The 21,422-nt window shown below is 38.3% G+C and overlaps 1 protein-coding gene across 11 annotated transcripts in view; it reads right to left on the bottom strand.

The window, feature by feature from the left end:
• BEST3 (bestrophin 3) overlaps positions 1 to 9,347 on the bottom strand; it is a 52,715-nt gene extending 43,368 nt beyond the window's left edge. For 3 of the 11 annotated variants that reach the window (XM_052639747.1, XM_052639750.1, XM_052639751.1), the window contains exons 1-4: positions 9,181 to 9,291; positions 7,141 to 7,322; positions 3,750 to 3,844; positions 3,049 to 3,282 (exon numbers count right to left, since the gene is read on the bottom strand). In XM_052639747.1, the coding sequence (XP_052495707.1) occupies positions 3,049 to 3,282; positions 3,750 to 3,844; positions 7,141 to 7,292 (481 nt within the window). In that variant the 5' untranslated portion in view covers positions 7,293 to 7,322; positions 9,181 to 9,291. Of the gene's footprint in view, positions 1 to 3,048; positions 3,283 to 3,749; positions 3,845 to 7,140; positions 7,323 to 9,180 lie in introns of those variants that run through there. The other 8 variants (XM_052639756.1, XM_052639748.1, XM_052639757.1 and 5 more) reach the window with 8 other exon arrangements.
• Between the last annotated feature and the right edge of the window lie 12,075 nt (positions 9,348 to 21,422).

Below are 21,422 nucleotides of genomic sequence, written 5' to 3'. Positions count from 1 at the left end.
ATGCTTGTTGTGTCCAGGCAGGTCTAATTCAGGTCCCCTAGATCAGGGGTCCCCAACCTCCTAGTGATGGACTGGTACTGGCCTGTGGCCTGTTAGGGACCGGACTGTACAGCAGGAGCTGAGCGGCAAGGGAGTGAGTGAAACTTCATCTGTATAGCACCTTCATCGCTCGTGTTACTGCCTGAGCTCTGCCTCCTGTCAGTTTCTGCAAAATGGTGAGCTGTATAATTATTTCATTATATATCACAATGTAGTAATCACAGAAATAAAGTGAACAATAAATGTAATGAGCTTGAAACACCTCGAAGCACCCCCCACCCCATCAGTCCATGGAAAAATTATCTTCCATGAAACCGGTCCCTGGTGCCAAAAAGGTTGGGGACCACTGCCCTAGATGATGGGCTCTGAGCAAACTGCTGCCGGAAGCCACCCTACAAATTCTGGAGCCTCTAGCATGGTCGAAACCTTGAATTCACCCTTTTATTAACTGTTACAGCTTTGTGTTTAGTAATGAATTAGTTGGTGAATGCCAAAGCTTTTTACCCCAGGGGTGAGAAAAAGGATTAAAGAATGAGCATCTCAGAAAAGATTCAGAACTTCTCAAACTCCAGTGCATAAACAAAGCAGCACAAAAACATGTTTAAATGCAGATTTCCCAGGCCTTCCGTGGTTCTGATTCAGTAGGTCTGAGGCAGGGGCCAGAGGTTTGCATTTTAAATAAACAACTCAAGTTATTCAAGGTGTAAAGGGCCCATGGGTCTGCAGATCATACCTTGAGACATACTTGTTTAAATGCACATCAAGGAGCAAATGATTTCATATGCCCTTGGAATGGTTGGGGTCCTGGTGGTTGGAGAGAAAGAAGTATTGGAGTATTCTGAATGTCTTGGAAAGGGGGAGAGGGTGGATGCAAGTAGCCAAAATAGGCATCTGTGTAAGTTTGGTAATGAGTGAGCATTGATGTTATGAAAAGTGCACCTAAAAGAAAAGAATTCACATTGTTAATCATCATTCTCCCACTCATCTCACAATTTCTACTTGCCCCTCAGACCTGAGAACAACTCAGGCCTTGTTGAGCTCACGTCTGACTTGGGGTCCCAGAAGGGGCTCCACTGCCAGCTGCCCTGACACCTCCCCACTTGCTGTTAATATGAAGGTATTAAGGTTAGGGTTAGGGTTAGGGTTAGGGTTAGGGTTAGGGTTAGAGGAGGAGATCTGCTCTGAGAATTGGACCTGGAGTCCCGATTCCTGTCAGAATGTGCCCTCTTCTTTCCAAGGATGCGCCAGGACTAGAGACACCTTTATCCATCTGAGTAAACTTTAGCTCTCACTCATCCTTTTGGAATCAGCCAAATCTTTCTCATTTGTTTTAGAACTTTTTCCAGAGGTCGAAATTCTTATCTCATTCTATGCTTTAGATATTAGAGTAAGAAAATTAACCTATCAAGTGGCATTTTCAAGTGGTCATTCAGAATGACCATCAAGTGGTCATTTATACCCTTCATCTGACTCTGTAACTGACTCCTTTTGACTCATTACTTTCTCACAGCTTGCTCTGTACCCCTCACAACAGCCTCTACGTTCCTTCCTTATTTCCATCTTGACTTGCACAGCCTCCTGGTCATAGATGATCAGGAAGACCTGGGATGTCACATCAAATGATTCTTCCTTCTAAAATGATCCAAGGCCTGTGTTATGCCTTTCACTAGATGATTTCATTCTTAAAAGCAAGAATACATGTCATACCCTGTGCCAAGTAAGCTTCTAGACACTGCACATATTATCTTATTTAATCCTCACAACAAGCTGGGAGGTAAATGAGATCAGAGGGTTTTACAAAATCACTATAACCTCATTTTACGGATGAGGAAACTGAAGCATTAGAAAGGTAAAGTGACTTAGACAAGGTCATGAGGCTGGTAAAGGGTAGAGAAGGGGTTGAACTCTTACTCTGTGTTCTTGGTCACTATATTGTCATCCGAAAAGACAAAACCAAATCAAACAAAAACTTCCCAAACCTCCCAAAACAAGCGAAAATGCTACTCTGAAAATATATATACATCTCTCTATGTATTGTCAAGGACATTTCAGAAAAAGAGACTGGATAATGAAAGCTAATTTGAGACTGTACTCAACATAAAGGCAAAATCATCTCATGGTTCCTGTGTTTACTATATATTCATTTATACATTCCAACATACTCTCAGATCGATCAAAGACAACTCAGCACAACAACCCATTTTTATTCTGTACATGCCAACAATGATCTCATTTAATCCTTATCCCCTTGAAGGCTGATTTAACAGCTTCTCTGCTAAATATTAACTGCAAAGAGAACCATCCTTCAAATGTGATTTGTTCTCAGCATCCTGTGTCCTGGAGCCCAGGTACAAAACTAAATCTACTCTGAGGAACAGAAAAGACAACAGACCTCCACTGAAGCTGCCTTTCACTGCCACTTAGAGTCTGTGTAGATGAAAACCCACGTTGCTATTTCCTATCAGAATCTGCTATGTTTGGGGAAAAGTATTAAATTAGGAGTTCTGAGTCTTAATTGAAAATTTGACTCTCCCTTTAATGAGCAATGTGATCCAGGGCAGGTCATATCCTCTCTGAATCTCTCATGGTTTTATTGAGGTCCAAACGAAATAATGTTTGTGAAAGTGCATAAGCTATAAAGTGCTAGACAATGTAAGATAATATTACAGATGGTTTACATTTCTTTAAAAATGATATAGGATGAAATATGAAAATGGAATAGGATAATTATTATATTATAGATTGTAATATAATATTACTATATTATGACTGTTGGCAACTTAATATGAGGTTGACTGATTGCTGTTTCCTTTGCTCTGCCCCCCAAGTAAACCTCTTGAGGGCAGGAATGATGGCTTATTCATTTTTTGCCTCTTAGGACTGTTTCTGGCACAGGGTAGGTATTTAGTAAATGTTTCTTGAATGAATGAATCAATGAATAAAAGATATTTTCAGAGGAAATTTGAAGGTTGAGAGGAGCGCCATGGAAGGAAGAGTAATTCACAATACCTGCTTCAACCACGTGGTCCATCGTTGGAAACCTTTTGTACACAGCTGTGCTCACTGAGCGGAAAATGAGCAGGGAGGTGAGATTGACATAGCGCATCAGCGTCCTCCTGAGCAGGCGCCCATGCTCGTCACTTCCATGAACAGTGCTGGAGATGAGAAACATCAGCCTGTCTGGCCAGGGCAGATTCACAAACTGGTTCCACCATCGATTCACTACTAGAGTAACATAAAAGCCTGCAGAGTAAGAGGAAACTGTAAAGCAGTTTCTTACCGAAGACACGTTGTTGACACTGATGCTTTTAGCAGAATTTCAGCCTTTTTTAGAGATCAGGGTGTAAAAACATTTAGTTACCATATCTTATGATTTTTCCCTCCAGAAAAAAAAAAAAAGTAATTTGTGCCTGGCAATGGCATAACATTCAGTAAGTGGATATTAGAACTCACATATTGATGGCAAAAAGTGGAGAGTTAGTGAAGAGAAAGCTTAATTGTCCAAGAGCAGATCATTACCTCAAACTTGTTGGGTGTTAACTTAGCAAAAGCAGTCTTGAAGGTAAACCTTATGGATGATTCTGGTTCTACTGCAAGCGTTGACTTTTCAGGCATGCCTCTCAGCTTGGAAACACTCCCATGCAGAGTCACTGGTGTCACTGTTGCGGAGACAGCTGTGTGGCTGCATGCTGCGTGTGACCTATACTTACCAAGCACAAAGGTTACTGGAATTTGTTCAGCATATCTGTCACAGTAAATTGATAATTTTTCAAAGAAACGTTTTTGGGCTCCTGTAAGTAACAATCTGGAGCAAAAATAAAATGCACAGCCCTTTATGATATTATACTTCTGCACCTGCTTTGCAAGTGACATTCACTGCAAACAATTAAGCAAAAATAATCTTGGTTTTTTTTTAAAGGAGCAGTAGCTTTTCCTTTTATACCTAAGCTGATATATCTCAAAAGCTTTTTAACTGCTGAACATTTTAAGTACTGATGTTTTTAGTACATAAATGTTATTGGTCATTAGACAGTGGGACACAGTAATCCATTTTATTTTGAATGTTTTATATTTTAAAATTTTTATATGATCAATGCATGGGATTTGGAGCAAAATACTTCATAAAGGAGTCCATTATCCAATTATTAAACATATGTACTTAAAAAAGAATGTCTTAATTATGTTTATTATTGGAATATGCTTACTAAGTAATTATTGAATAATAACCCTGGATCTGACATCTTGATCTTACTTTCTCATGAATATTCTACTCAGTACATTCTTGGTTATGTGTGTTCTACCTCAAGGGATGTTATAACTGTTTATTTTAAAGCCTAGAGTTATTTAAAATATAAAACAACAACACAGGTTCAACAGTTAGAAGTGAAATTTTTATTATTATGTGTGGTGAGTTTTTATTTCTATAGTATAAAAATATCAAAATTTATATTATAGATCTGACAGAAACCCACTTTCTGGTATTGGTAAACATGAATGCATTTAATAAAGCTATTATTGATATTTATGTTTCAAGGGGGAGATTCAGAATCAGAAGAGATATCTCAAGGCAGGCTAATAATAATGATCAAAATCCGGAAAGAAAGCAGATGAATTTGAATAAATGAATGAATGCACCTGTTCCAAAAGAATCAGGACTCCCTTGGAAACACTATGGCATATGTCAGAGGCCTATTTGGGTCAATAGAGCTTTGAGGAAGGAAGCGGAGGGATAATGAGGTGACAGTGAGCCACCAATCAGACTGCTGGTGAAGAGCCTGGAGCTGGTGCTGAGAATGTGTGTGGGATTCAGGGTGGGCTTGGAGTGCCCAAAGCTGAGGGCGCAGCCTTAGCTTTGGAGGGAATGTCAGAAATTCTACAGTCAAGAAAAGATGACAGGCAAGGCATCACCTGGTGGATAGGCCTCTCAAGGTGAGGCTGATGACAAGTTACAGCCAGATTGGTTTCCGGTACTCAAATTGAATTGGTCAGAGAGAATTAAATGTGGAGAGCACGGACCATAGAGCCTTACAGAGCCATGTTTGAGAAGCAGATCTGCCACTTACAGATCTGGATTTTGAGCATATTTTTAAATCTCTCTGAGTCTCAGTTTTCTCATTTGTAAATGAGGATAATAATAATAATACCTGTGTATCAGGGATGTTAGGAGGATTAAAGAATACATGATATATAAAACCACTTAGTGTATAATGTCATAGTCAATAATAAAGTGGTTGTTACTATTAATAATTGGCCAAAGGAAAAAATATTAAGCTAATAGATACATAGAAATTTTATTAGCTAGAAGGTACTACAGCAAGTATTTTGTCAAATGTATCCCAAAATACAAAGAGAGGTAATCAAACTAGTGAATTCGGGTTCTATCTTATGATTTTTTGTCAAGCATAACTATTTGCTTATAATGGGATTAAAAAACTTTAGCATTGTTAGTGGATATGAGAATGAAACTATGTCTACATTTGTCTACAGGTCTGTCTGACTTTCTCAACAGATTCAGCCTGTAGTTCTTCATAGAGCTTTGATCAAGATAAAAGGATCTATTTTAATAAGCTTTTACATTTGGAATTTAAAGAATGAAAAATGGCTTGAACTAATGGTTGTTATAAACACAAGTGCTTTTTGGTCTTTATAAAAAATATGTGCATACAGTTTTGTGGGAAATAAATAAGACATTGGAACCAAAATTAAGGCCCAGTGGAGCATCTCTGGCTATGATGCAACTGTTCTAAGAGCTATTCTATTCTAAGCAGCAGTAGCAGCAATAAATACACATTAGTAAAAATAAACGAATGAGACAATTATCCTGAAACGTCATGTGTCTTCCACCATTTGATATTGTGAAGGATTGGATGACATATAAATAAATTGTCAAAATAATACTGTATTTAGAGGATGTATTCAAAAAATCATTAGAGGTTTTTAATAAAACTTCCCTTTTAAAGATATTTTGCCAAAATGTATACCAATATATGCATTTTTTTGGAACAGTAGTTTTGATATATAGCAAAGTAACTGTTCACTTTTGGTCATTATTGACCAGTCAAATTAACTTCCCTCTTCTTCACATGGGGTCCTGTCACTGTAAGGAAGAATTCAGGCGAGAGCAATGACATGCAAATTTGTTCATGGTATGCAGAAGGGAAAGAACAAACTGATAAGCACAGAAAAGGTGGAAATACAGCCTCAAAAACCTTTAACTTTTCTATTTTAAGTTTTAACTTCTCCCTGAGAAGAAATTATGCAATCAATATTAATTAAAAGAACTCACAGAGCTTCCCATTTATAATACTGATAAAATTTTATTAAGACTATAATTTTTAGTCATAAAAGTATTTCATGGACGTAATGTTGCTCAAATTACCTGTCAATCTGACAGGCAAAGTTTGTGATGTTATAAAGAATAAACATCTTTTGTGAATATAATGTGCCTTCAACTTTGAAGATAATGCAAAAATAAATTCATTTTTAGCCTTTTTCTTTAATTGAGATATTGGTAAGTTTGGGGCACCATCTTAGATAAGATTTGGTTATTCCAGGAAAAAGGAAGGAAAGTTGCCTCATATGCACTATTTATGAAAGTGTTAATTATGTAAGTAGTCGCTGCAAGCGGTCAAATCATAAACTCAAACTACGAATGATATCATCCAGAGAGGCAAAAATAATGATTTTGAATGGTAAAAATCATCACTTAGTAAGGATCTAGGTATAAATCTTTCATTTTTTGCCTGGAGCAAAATTCCTGAAGCACAAATAATACTTCATCACGACCAGTTAAAGTGGGGCTGGAATGGGAGCCACCTAAGCATGATGGGTTAGAGTCCATTTAACATCTCAAAAATGGTTCAGTTCAGTTCAGTTCAGTTCACTTCAGTTGCTCAGTCGTGTCCGACTCTTTGCGACCCCATGAATCGCAGCACGCCAGGCCGATACTCAGTCTCAGGGAGAAGAAGGTGACAGAAAATCATGCAAAGGAGGAGATTACATAATGCAAAAGTCAGAGGCAACCAAAGGACTTGGATTTTTGAGACTGTACTCATATACGCTATTTGATGGCCATTTAAGAACACATGCAAAGGACAGTACCTGTACATCAAACTTATTGCTGTGTAAAGTACAGCAAAAACAATAAATTCCCTGTACAATAGTTTGTAGATGCTGCCTCTCCACTTGAGGAGTAACCTATGAAATCCAAAAAAAGTTGCATTTGCTACTTTACTGGAGTAAGTGACAGTCATCTTGGATAGTTTGTTTGTTTGTTTGTTTTTCTAGAAGAGCAAGAAGACAAAACACAAGTAAAAAGCGATGTTTAAGACAGAGCATAAATCTGTATCTCAAAGAAATCCTAGTCAGCAATGAGTTAGTCTTGTTGACTAATTTGCCTTTCTTAGCTTGAACAATTTGGAGATAACCACGACCTCAGTACTAAATCTTTTAGTAGAAAAGGGGAGGAAAATAGTTCTGGAAAAAGTAATATTAGATGTCTTCAGCTTGCCCTCATGTCTAAATATTATTTCGGGATTATATGACTATCACTCAATAAATATTTGAATGACTAAAAAAGATATATGAAATATATTGTAATATCATCTATCATATATTTTCTGCATCCATGGGAAGATTTAAGGTATTGATATATGTTATGTTAATTGATATTTTCTTTTTTTGCTGTTTTTTAAAGTTTAATTATTTTAAATTGGAGGATAATTGCTTTACAACATTGTGTTGTATCAATATGAATCAGCCATAGGTATATATGTGTCCCCTCCGTCTTGAACCTCCCTCCCACCTCCACCCCATCCCACCCCTCTAGGTTGTCACAAAGCATTGGATTTGAGCACTCCTTGCATCATACAGTAAATTTCCACTGGCTATCCAGTTCTACATATGGTAATGCATATGTTTCAATACTACTCTCTCAGTTTCTCATTGATAGTTTCAAAATCAATAGTCAAACCCAAATCAGTTTGGGTCTTATTTGCTAAAGTATGTAAATAGGCATTTATTTCGCCTTTAAATTTCCTTCAAGGAAGTTATGGCTCTCTTAGAAATCGGGAGAAGCAAGCCCCTTTGGGAATTTAATTGATGGGTTACTTTTGGTGGTTTTAATTTAACTGTCTCTTTAGTGGAGCTCCGAGTGCACTCTGTGTACTTCAAAAGGTAGAAAAAACATCAGGCCATGGTGATTCTAAGTAAGGTGCATTTTCCCACTGAAAAGTCTCATGTAAAATGCTTAGGTCACTTTCTCTTTGGAACTGAAAAAAATGAGGCCATTATTTAGGACTCTTTCCACCTGGATCTGTTCCATGGATGTAAGTAGGATGAGAACTGGGCCCCAAATCCTAGTTTTCAGTGAGTTCTCTGGAATTCCATTGCTTTTCACCAAGACACTAAACATTCAGGCTTTGAGAAGATGCCCTGAAGCTGGTCTTTATTTGGAAATCCTGCTCTACAGCTCTGACATGTAGCACACAGAAAATGAAATTTCTTTGAAACCTTTTGCTTTGGAAAGGATCTATGTGGAGGATTTTACAGAGCTGTTTAGACTGAAATTATGAAGTTTTTAGGTAGAACTGTACTAGACATAACTAATAAATCCGATAGCAGATTTTTTATATACATAGTACCACATGGCACACATTTTACCATCAATAAGGACCTCTTCTGTCTTTATTCAGATGTAAAGAAACAATCTAATTCCCATTTACCTAAATTCCCTAAAAAAAACACAAAAAAATGTGAAATTTTGAAACTATATTCTGAAGCTGTATTTTTTGTAATCACCAACCTAAGCCTTCAACATGACTGATTTTTAACAAAGAAAACAGGATTTTTTGGCAAAAGTAAGTGCCATTACTTTTTTTGTGGGACTCAGGTTAGAAAAGCAGTTCCACTGTTCCATCTTCATCTCGTCTATTTGTTTAATAGGAGTACAGCAAAATTGGGAGAGGAACATAAATTAAGCCCAATTTCATAATTTGTTATCATATGCACCAGAGTCTTAAATGAGTCCTCAAATAACTCTCCATTAACAGTCACCCTTCCATTACAGCTCTGTCAGAAAAACCCAGATCACATCGACAAGAGGTCAGAGCTAAAATGCATAGGTTTACTCTGCGCACTAACCTATTTGTTTGGGTTGGAGTGTCCGGCGTCTCCGACAGGAAAGACAGGCTGCAGGCTCCCCCTGCAGAGGTGCCTTCTTCGGGTTGGGGCTGTACCCTCGGCTCACCCTCCACGCATGCACAGTCAGATTTTCTTTCTGTTCTCTGGCCACTGAGAGGACTGGGAGTGTGACAAGGACAGGAGTTAAATGACTTTCCACTTGCGAAGGCCTATTTATGCCAGTTTGCCCACTGGTGACAGCCATAGCTGGGAACAAACAGGAGCAACAGCTGCTGAGATGGCTTTTTTTTTTTTCTAATCTCTAATTATAACTCCACCTGCCACCCAAAGCACCCCTTTGAATGAGGAGTTGGAGGTGGCGTGAAGGAGCTGGGGTCATTTAAGACTGTTATTTTCATTCTGACCTTATCCTGGGATCAAGGAAGAAAGTCCTTTGCCCCTAACATGCTCTGAAGAGGCTCCACCAACCAAAAATGGGAATTAGTACAGTCTGTGTGTGCTTAAAAGGAGAACAAATTCTCGTGAAGCCATAAACTGGGGCAGACAAGAATGTAAACGGTATTTTCACTCTTTTGAGGAGTATCGAGGATAAGGCAATGGCACCCCACTCCAGTGTTCTTGCCTGGAAAATCCCATGGACGGAGGAGCCTGGTAGGCTGCAGTCCATGGGGTCACTAGCAGTCGGACATGACTGAGCGACTTCGCTTTCACTTTTCTCTTTCATGCACTGGAGAAGGAAATGGCAACCCACTCCAGTGTTCTTGCCTGGAGAATCCCAGGACGGGGGAGCCTGGTGGGCTGCTGTCTGTGGGGTCGCACAGAGTTGGACATGACTGAAGCAGCTTAGCAGCAGCAGCAGCAGAGGACACTCTTCTATTAAAAACAAAATGCACATATGTTTGCGAGTGATGTGTTTTGTATATCTTAGAACAACATAGACAATTATTACAGTAATGGAAACTGACGACACACTGATTCACTACGTGTGCTATCCTACCATGGGGGCTTCCCTGGTGGCTCAGATGGTAAAGCCTCTGCCTGCAATGTGGAAGACTCAGGCTCGATCCCTGGGTTGGGAAGATCCCTTGGAATAAGGGAATGGCTATCCACTCTGTATTCTTGCCTGGAGAATCCCATGGACAGAGGAGCCTGGAGGGCTACAGTCCATGGGGTTGCAAAGAATTGGACACAACTGAGCAACCAACACTTCCTTTCACTTCATCTGTCTGTGGTCTGCTAGAAACATGTTTTAGTTATTCAAAATGCCTTCTGTCAGGTTGATTATGCTTCTATACTTTCCTTCTGAAAAGAGAGTGTTCATCAGCATTCTTTAAATCATGAAATAAATAATTTCAGGGTCAATTCCTGGGAGTTTTCCAATCTTCTAAAGTAACATGTGCACTAAGCATTGTGCCTTAAGCTTAAATAAGATGACTGTAAAAAAGAAAATGTGTTTTTGTGGAGAAAGATGTAGAAAAAAAGATGCTTATTTTAAAATTTAAAGTAAATACAATTGAAAAATTTCCTACAGTGTTCTCAGGTTTCATTTGCACTCGATTGGTTTCTTTAGCAAACTGTAAGTATCTTAGAGCAAAAATAGAGCTGTAAGTGTCTGATTTCTTGCCTCCATCCCTGCACATAGCTCCAGCACGGAGTCCAGTGCATACTGGATTTTGAATATGTATCTGTCGTCTGATTATCACCTTGTCACTCTGATACTACTGTTAGTACATTTGGGGGAGTTTGTGAACATTTTAAAAGCACAGCTACACTGCTGCACATTTTATATTTGGATTACTGTGAAAAGTGGTTGGATAGACCCGATGTTGCTTTCAAGGCTGATCGTCGTAGAATTTGAGCAAATCTAAACCCAAGTGCTTATGAAATAGAAACATTGGAGCTTTTTTTTTTTGAATCTCACTCTTGGGTGTCTTACTGGATATATGGTGGCCCTGAAACGTGGCTTAATTCCCGGCAGTCATGACTGAATAACAGGGGAACTGGCCTCCTCTATGGACCGCTGTTGGCTGGTCTCACTTTTAAGCAGGGGAAATTATCTTTCTAATCGGGCTGTTTTTAGGAATGACCAAGTAACGGTTGAGTTAGCATTCTAAATGCAAATTAGTCAGTAATGACTAGATTGAATGAACAAACTCCCATTGTTGAGCCCTGAGTCTGGTGGCTGTTTCTAACAGGTACCAAGATGCCATTCAGAAATTAATTCATTAGAGGGGACCGACTCCTACAGCAAATTTCAAACATCTGGCAAACACCAAATTGCAAAGCTAACTATTCATATGACTTAAATTTTTTTTTTTTGGTGTGGACCATTTTTAAAGTCTTTGTTGAGTTTTTTACAACATTTCTTTGGTTTTATGTTTTGTTTTTTTTGGCCATGAGGCATGTGGGATCCTAGCTTCCTAACAAGGAATTGAACTCTCACCCCCTGCATTGGAAGGTGAAGTCTTAACCACTGGACCACCAGGGAAGTCCCTATATGAATTTTTCAAGAAACTTTAAAGTTTCTTGTTTAAATACGCATACTATTTTTTCCCCTCTGGATTCTAAAGTTAACATGTGTATTAAAAATAAAATGTAAAACAACATATAAAGAACAGAGTGATACTCTATAATGCCTCCCTAGGGGGGTGGTAATCATTTAGTTATAAAGTTAATCTCTTTAGACTTTTGCAGAAGACACTTTAAATTCTCTAATAAATAGCAAACAATGTGGTAGACACTTATGTGATGTCAGGGCTCTATGAAATAACCATACTAGCCATATTTTCTTTTGACAGCAAGCATCAAGTTTTGCCATCCTGACCACTCTGGTTTTCAGCAGTCCTGATAAATACATTTGTCTTTAATTCCAGTAAACCTCTAGTGACAGGACAATTCATAAAAAAAGAATAACTGATCATTTCTAAGTGATGGAAATGCTGATGTTCATCCATAGATGTCAAGATAAATCATCCTTTATTCCTTAAGGGAACAAAACCCATAAAATTTAAATAGACCACGCCACTTCCTAAAAGGGAACCAGCTATTCATTTTCACTGATGTGAAAAATCTTTTACCAAATTTCTTTTGAGCACTGGGTTGAACATAGTCATATGTATGCGAAACTTTGCATTCAGATATTAACCAAAGGTTAGAAATGGTTGTATTTTGTAATTTTTTATTCTGACTCTAAGATTGTTGAGCATTATTAAATGGGGAATAAGTGAAGTGAAGTGAAGTCGCTCAGTCGTGTCTGACTCTTTGCGACCCCATGGGCTGTAGTCTACCAAGCTCCTCTGTCCACGGGATTTTCCAGACAATAGTCCTGGAGTTGATTGCCATTTCCTTCTCCAGGGGATCTTCCCAACCCAGGGATTGAACCCGGGTCTCCTGCATTGTAGACAGATGCTTTACAGTCTGAGCCACCAAGGAATTAGTAAACATTCCTGAACAGGAAAAGGGTCTGACAAAAGTCTATGTTGCAGAAAGATGAGTCTACGAGATGAGAATGTGCTGGATTTGAGTGGGCAGGGACTAAGGAAGGGAATCAGTCTGGAAGTTATTATGGTTGTTCTAGTATTACCTGGGGTGGTGAGTGAGTGGAATGCACAGGAAGGATGGTGAGAGAGAGCCCAGAGCAAACTACAACTGGAGGAGAAAGAAAGGAGGGAGGTGGGGGGAGGGAGAGGAGGAGGAGGAAGAAGTCTGATATGACCCTTGCTTTGTCCTTTGAGCCCGTTTGCACATGAAGAACAAATTTGTTCAGGTGACACAGTTCTTTGCAGGGTGCCATGTAATTTTGACATGTTTTATTTGATCTTGCAAATAGGAACATTTTATCAGAAGAAAAATGGTTGCAAAGTAAAATCACAAGTAGGAACTCATGTGTTTGTAAAAACCAAGTTATTGAATTAAATATAATTGGCTGAGCTTCAGTTTCTGTTACTGTTTCTGGCACTTATTCACTTTGCTATGTGCTGGATCTCTCTAGAAAAAGACAGCAGTTAGCGCTAAAGTTGCAAGAAAAATTCATAGAGTAAACTTTCAATTGCAAACAGTCAGACATTACTGTTTCTGCCAGCAGAATACCTGGTTCAGTTGGTCTGAGAATCATTCACAGTGATATTTTTTCCCTAAAGATAAATTTTTATTGGCTTAGTGGAACTGTAATTTTCTTGAGAACTTATGCCTTACTCTTTCTTGTTTTTTTCTTCCCTATTTATTGGCTACCATGACGGATGTGATAGTTGTATAACAAATAGCTGACTGGGATAAACCGTGTGTCAATCCAGATATATGGAGGTTTCTGATACATGGTCTTGGAGTGAACTCTGTCAAAAATCAAACTAAAGTGGATTTGATTTGTTTTTCTTTTTCAATTACTTTTTTTCTCTTTATTCCAGGGAAGAAATAGTGAACTCCGATGATTCGAAAGACTTATTGAGTTTTATTACAGATGAAGGTCTAAACTTATAAGACTGGCTATTTGAGAAGTCATCATTACTTTCCTTACACAGAGTAACTGCCAACTCAACAGAACAGAAATGCATTAGTTCACATTCTGAAGGCCACATTTTTTCTAATGGAAGGTATGGAAACTTTGTTCTATTTTAGGGATGAAAGCCTAGAGTCTAGAGAATTATTACTATAGTGCTTACAGTGTATCCTGTACTCTATAATCAATGATATTTCTCAAATCAATGGTACTGCTTAGCTCAGGCACATTCCAGATGGCTAAAGAAAAAATTGCAACATAGGGCCAATTAAAAATCAGTTTAATTTTATAAGAAAAGGTATGCAAAGCCAAGTATAATGTTTATTCCAAACAGCTGTGAAATTCTGTTACTTCAGTACCTTAATGGTGGAAGATGGCCATTCTGGAAATTATATTACTGTGTAGATAAGGGGAAGACATAGGGCTTCCTAGGTGGCACAGTGGTAAAGAATCCGCTTGGCACTGCTACTTCTCTTAAAGCAAGAGATGCGAGTTTGATCCCTGAGTTGGGATGATCCCTTGGAATAGGCAATGGCAACTCCAGTATTCTTGTCTGAAAAATCCCATGGACAGAGGAGCCTGACGGGCTGTAGTTCGTCGGATTGAAAGAGTAGGAGGTGACTGAGTACATACTCACAAAGGGAAGATACAGATAAATGGAAAAAAAATCTGCATGTGGATCCTAGAACAAGGATTTTTTCTGGATCTCTGAAATGGCAGATTGCATATTCTGAAGTCATTTTTAGTTTCTTAACACATACATGCGGTTGCTGCTGCTAAGTCACGTCAATCGTGTCCTACTCTTAGTGACCCCACAGATGGCAGCCTACCAGGCTCCCCTGTCCCTGGGATTTTTCAGGCAAGAGTACTGGAGTGGGTTGCCAGTGCCTTCTCTGAACATGTACATACTAGCTCCTTAGCAATGTTACTACTGAAAAGGGTCGTGGGTTTGGAGTAACACAGTGAAGGAGAAACTCAAACTTTTGCTTCATAAAATTTTGTACTTTTAGAACCACCTTCATATTTTCATATTTAATCATATGCAGTAAAACATCTTACATGATGCTTCTTCCAAGTTTATACCTCCAGCCTCGATTTTCACCCAACTCCAGAGCTAGTCTTGATAATTTCCTAAATATCTTGAGCCCAACATGCTCCAAACTGAACTCCTGGTCTTTCCCCTAAAACATGCTCCTCCTGCCACCTTTCATCTCAACTGGGGAAAATTCCTTTCTTCCAAAAGCCTTGGAGTTGTTCTCAGCTCTCCCCTTTCTCTCATATCACAGTCCAGTCTTTGAGCAAATCCTGTTGGCTCCACCTGCAGATCTAATCAGAGTCTGTCACCTCACTGTCTCATCTCCATCCCTGTCTCAGCTCCTCCCACCTCATCAGAGCCCCCTCATCTTTCTCCCAGCTTATTCTAACAGGAGGTTGCCCCGCTTCTCTACTTGCTCCCTCCAGTCTCCTCTGCTAAAAAGGTGGTGTGGAAGGCAAGTCAGGTGTGTCATGCCATTCTTCTGCTAAAACTCCTCACTGGCTTCTTTCGTCTCTTAGAGTTAAAGCCCAAGTTCTTTTTTTAAAAAATGTATTATTTATTTGTATACAGTAGCTCCTTGTTGGTTGTCTGTTTTAAATATAGAAGTGTATACATGTCAGTCCCAAATGCCCAATCTATCCTGTCCCCCCAACACTTCCCCCCATAACCATAAGTTCATTTTCTAAATCTGTGAGTCTATTTCTATTTTGTAAATGAGGTAATGTGCATCATTATTTTTAGATTCCCGTGCATAAGTGATATCACATGATATTTGTCTTTCTCCATCTGACTTACTTCACTTAGTATGATAACCTCTAGGTCCACCCATGTTGTCACAAATGGCATTTCATTCTTTTTAATGACTGTGTAATATTCCACCTCCGGATACGCCAGCAACAAAACAGCAACGAACAACATTCCACCATATCTATGTACCGCATCTTCTTTATCCGTTCATGTGTCAGTGGACATTTGTGTATTTATTTATTTATTTAAGACAGTTTTGCATTTATTTCAAAAATTTTACATACAAGGAGAGATGTTGATTTATTTGAATTAGTGAAAGAAAATTCTGCAGAGTACCCGCTTCAACTACAATCCCAATTACTTTTTTCCTTCTGTCATCACAATCATCTGAAAATTATAGAAGTCTCAGCACCAAAGTTTGCAAACTCAAGAAATAGAGCATTTTCAAGGCTACATGCTTTAAAAATAGAAACAAATATCCCTTTAAGCCACTTCATTTTACAGATACTACAGACGGACCAAATATATTATTCAGAATTATGATTTTATGATAATAACAAACACATATTGTGCCACAATGCTATCCCTGATAAGTTACTTTCTAATAATAAGAAATTGCTTTATACATAAATATGTTTAGAATTGGTTCTGCTGAACCTGCCAGAGAACACAAACTCTGTTCTTCCCCCATAGACTTGCATTGTTCAGTAAGGTAACCATATGTGCATATTTAAATTTAAATTAAATTTAAAATGTGGTTAGTGGCTACCTTTTTTTTTTTTTTTTGGCGTTTTTTTGTTTATTTTTATTTTTATTTATTTATTTTTTTTAATTTTTATTTTTACTTTATTTTGCTTTACAATACGTATTGGTTTTGCCATACATTGATATGAATCAGCCACGGGTGTACATGAGTTCCCAAATCCTGAACCCCTCTCCCACCTCCCACCCTATATCATCTCTCTGGATCATCCCCGTGCACCAGCCCCAAGCATCCTGTATCCTGTATCAAACGTAGACTGGCGATTCGTTTCTTACGTGATAGTATACATGTTTCAATGCCATTCTCCCAAATCATCCCACCCTCTCCCTCTCCCACAGAGTCCAAAAGACTGTTCTATACATCTGTGTCTCTTTTGCTGTCTCGCATACATATATTTATTTGTTTATTTGTAGTTCCAGCTCGCAAGATCTTCCATCTTCATTGTAGCATGTCAGATTTTTAGCTGAAGCACGAGAACTCTTAGTTGGGGCATGTGGAATCTAGTTCCCTGACTAGGGATCGAACTCAGGCCTGCAGGATTGGGAGCACTGAGTCTTAGCCTTTGCGCCACCAGGGAAGTCCCGTAATGAACATTTAGGTTGCTTCCATGTCTTGCCTACTATAAACAGTGTTTCAGTGAACATCAGGATGGATGTATCCTTTTGAACTTTGTCCTTAAATAGTCCAAGGTCTGTCACAGTTTGCTCCCATTTCTTCTCATTTCCTCTTACTGTCACCTCTCCTATGGACCCTCTCCAGCCACACTTGCCTCCTCTTCTTCCTTGAACACATCAGGTCCCATCTTAAAGCCTGCGGGATGGCTCATCTTTCTCCAGGTATCTGAGGGACTGTCACCCTCACCTTTCACGTCTTTGCTCAAATATCTTCTCAGTGAGCTGACTGCCCTACTTAAAGTTGCCTGCTGACTCTGCACACCTCTCTCCCCTTGGCACACCTGATCCCCCTTCTTACCCTGCTTGATTTTTGCCTTTTATCCACACCACTTATCTCCCTTGACTCTACCATATAATTCACACATTTATTGTGTTTATTGTTTATCTACCCCTACTAAACTGGAGATTTCATGAGAGCACAAATCTCTCTGTTTTGTTTAATGCAGAAAACAAAATGCCACCAGGAGTCCTATTTCATTTAATATTTTTTGAATGAATAAATTTTAAAAGAGGCTAGACAGGATTCCACTTTTTCTCACAATTGTAAATATCATGAGATCAGTTTCCATGACTATTTAAAAAAATGTTTTAATTGAAGTATAATTAATTTACAGTGTTGTGTTAGTTTCTGATGTATAATCAAGTGGCTCAGTTTTATTTCCCACTATGTTTTATTACAGGATATTGAATATAGTTCCCTGTGGTATACAGTATGGTTGTCCATTTTATATACAACCTGTTTTTACCTGCTAATCCCAAGCTCCTAGTTTATCCATCTCCCACTCCTTTTCCCCTTTGGTAACTATAAGCTTCTTTTCTATATCTATGAGCCTGTTTCTATTTTGTAAATAAGTTCATTTGTATTATACTGTAGACTCCATATATAAGTGATATCATGTGGTGTTTATCCTATTATTTCTGACTGACTTCACTTAATATGATAATCTCTAGGTCCATCCATGTTGCTTCAAATGGCATTATTTCATTCTTTTTAATGGATGAGTAATATTCCATTGAATATATATATATACCACATCTTCTTTATCCATTCATCTGTTGATGGACATTTAGGTTGCTTCCATGTCTTGCCTACTCTAAATAACACTGCTTTGAACATTGGGGCGCATGCATTTTTCAGTTTTTTAAAGAAACTCCATACTGTTTTTCATAGTGGCTATGCCAATTTACATTCCCACAGAAGTGTAAGAGGGCTCCTTTTTGTTCACACCCTGTCCAGCATTTACTCTTCGTTGATTTTTAAATGATGGCCATTCTGCTCAGTGTGCCTTCCCTCATGGCTCAGTGGTAAAGAATCTGCCTGCCAATGCAGGAACCACAAGAGACACAGGTTCAATCCCTGCATTGGGAAGATCCCCTGGAGGAGGACATGGCAACCCACTTGAGTATTCTTGCCTGGATAATCCCATGGACAGAGGAGCCTGGTGGGCTACAGTCCATGGGGCCACAGAGTCAGACACGATTGAGTGACCAAGCACACACGCACATTCTGCCTGGTTTGAGGTGACACCTCATTGTCGTTCAATTTCCATTTTTCCAATAATTAGCAATGTTGAGCATTTTTTCATTTTCCTGTTGGCCATCTGTATGTCTTCTTTGTAGAAATATCTATTCAGTTCTTCTGCCCATTTTTTGATTAGTTAGTTTTTCTTGTTGTTATTCAGTTGTTCCAGCTGTTTGTATATTTTGGAAATTAAGCACTTACAGGTTGCATCATTCACAAATATTTTCTCCCAGTCCATAGGTTGCCTTGATTCTTTGTTAACTGCTTTAGATCCAGTACCCAGAAAAGTGTCTGGCATCTAGTAAGCACTCAATAAATATTTGTGGAGTAAACAAGTGAACATATATTTTTTATTCAGATATTTAGATCATATTTTTCATATACATAGTTTTTATAGAATTTTTTAAAAAGATAGTTTTTTCTGCAGAGGTATAGGCTTTACAGTACTCCAGAAAGCTAAAGTCAGATATCATTCAGGACCCCTGAGAACTGACTTTGCCTTCTCTCTGTACTGTGGAATGCTATCTCTCTGCATTCCTGTCTCCTGAGTTTCCGTATCCTTAGCTAACTAATCACAGAGTACGGGTGTCAATGGTGTCTTCCAGGCAACCCACCTGGAACAGTGCCTCTCAGCTTCTTTTTTTCAAACTGACCTCAAGGAGATTCAGTTGAAAATACCACTGCACATTAAAGAGCTATAAGGGTGAGGCAGCAATAAATTGATTCCTTTCCTTCTTTGACTACTTCGTAGCATCATTTGGTCCAGGCATTTACCGAATGCTCGCTTGGCTAGTGGCAAAAGCATTGAACACCCCTTAAGATAACACTAGAATGAAAGGATGACTGCAGTGAGTGTTCTCTGATGATCATCTAGGTGGTGGTGATGTCTTTCTTGCGGCTCTTGAGGTTCTTGATCTTGAAGGCCTTTCTGGACTGGGAGGTATGATTCTTGGTAAAGATTAAACTGCAGAAGTCCCTCAGTAGAATTTTAATGACTAAATCCCAATGGCAGAGTAATAGTATATGAGCGATGTGGCTATTCAGATCCACTGTTGAAGTGGTATCTCAGAACTCATTCCGATATATTTCAATATTTCTGTGACTTGAAAATTGAAGTAAACTGAGGGTTGAGTGTATCTTCTCTTTTTACTCCTTACCACTCCTACATACCCTGATAATTTTGGAATGATTCATGATTCTTCTAATCCTGTTTTTCACACAGAGTGAAAATTAAATTAAATTAAAAACACAAAAACGAGTTGCATAAAAGCATACTCAGGACTCAGCTTCTACTAGACCTCATGGAATTCTATAAAAATGTAAATCCTAACCTTAGGGAAATGAGGTATGTTTGTGTGCTAACAAGACTATTTTCCCTTAGCAGAGAATTACCTTATAAGATAAGATTGACTGGAAAATCACATGGACAGAGGAGCCTGGCAGGTTGCGGTCCATAGGGCTGCAAAGAGTTGGACATGACGGGGCAAATGAGCGTGCACACAAGATTATCTTTAAAAAGTAACTTTTATACAAGTTTTCTTTTTCTCATGATAAACAGTTGGCTGAGTTTTTTCTTCCTCTTGAGCTTCAGTCCTTGTATTTATCATTAAACTATTTAAGAGAAACAGTATCGTTCCTTGCTAACTTCATTCATGTCTAACAAAAATACATCCAAACTTACCTTTTGAGCCAGCAATCCCATTTCCACATGAAGTATGAAGAATCTACCCTAAAGAATGCCTCTAGTAATATGAAAATACATACGTACCAAGTTATTCAATGCAGAATTCTTTTTATATGAAAAATATTGGAAAAAACCTAAATGCCCATGTTTAGGCAACTGGTTGAATATACTATGGTGATTCACAAAATTCGCCTACTGTGCAGGTGCAAAAGGAATATGAACAATCTTTGTGAATTGATATGGAATGATTTCCAGCATGTACTGGGTGAAAAAAAAAACAAAACATATCTATAGCAAATTAAGCACCTGGAAAGATGCTTAACATCATTAGTCATTAGGAAAATGCAAATCAAAACCACAATGAGATACCACATTACACCCACTAGGGCAAGTATAATTTACAAACAAACACACACAATAACAAATGCTGGTGAGCATGTGGAGAACTTAGAACCCTCATATGCTGCTGGTGGGATGTAAAGTGATGCAGCTACTATGGAAAATATTGTAGTGGTTCCTCAAAAAGTTAAAAATACCATGTAATCCAGAAATTCTACTCCTAGGCCTATATTCTGACATATTAAATATATATTAAAATACTTGTACATAAATATTCACAGCACCACTATTCACAATAGCCGAAAGATGATAACAGCCCAAATGTCCTCAACTGATGGACAGATAAAGAAAATGTGGTATATCTAAACAATGGAATATTATTCTGCCATAAAAAGAGATGAAATGCTGATTCTACAATGTGGATGGGCATAAAAATGTAATGCTGTGTGAAAGAAGCCAGATACCAAAGTTCACACATATTGTGATTCCATTTATAGTAACTATTCAGAATAGGTAAATCCATAGTGATGGAAAACAGATTAGTCATTGCAGGGGCTAGAGGGAGGGGAAAATGAAAAGTAATTTTTCAATGGTATGGGGATTCCTTTCAGGGTGGTGGAAATGTTGTGGAATAAAAGAGAGATGGTGGTTTTATGATGTGTGAATATACTAAACACCAGTGAATTTCATGCTTTAAAATGATTTATTTCACCATTTCCTTCTCCAGAGGATCTTCCCAACCAGAGACGGAACCCAGGTCTACCGCATTGTAGGCAAACATTTTACCATCTGAGCCACCAGGGAGGTCCTTCATATAATGTGAATTGTATCTAAATAACAACAACAAAAAAAGAGTTGCTATAGTGTGCCTCCTTTCATGGAAGACACAAGAAGAGGTAACAAAGTATACATGTATTTGTTCATTTGTGCAAAAGAAACATGAGAAGAATTAAACCTAATGAGACTGGTTACTGAGGCATGG

Source organism: Budorcas taxicolor, chromosome 5 (genome assembly GCF_023091745.1).
Source record: "Budorcas taxicolor isolate Tak-1 chromosome 5, Takin1.1, whole genome shotgun sequence".
NCBI classification, from domain to species: domain Eukaryota; kingdom Metazoa; phylum Chordata; class Mammalia; order Artiodactyla; family Bovidae; genus Budorcas; species Budorcas taxicolor.
Note: the sequence above shows the minus strand (reverse complement) of the source record. Positions and strands in the feature narration are given on the sequence as shown.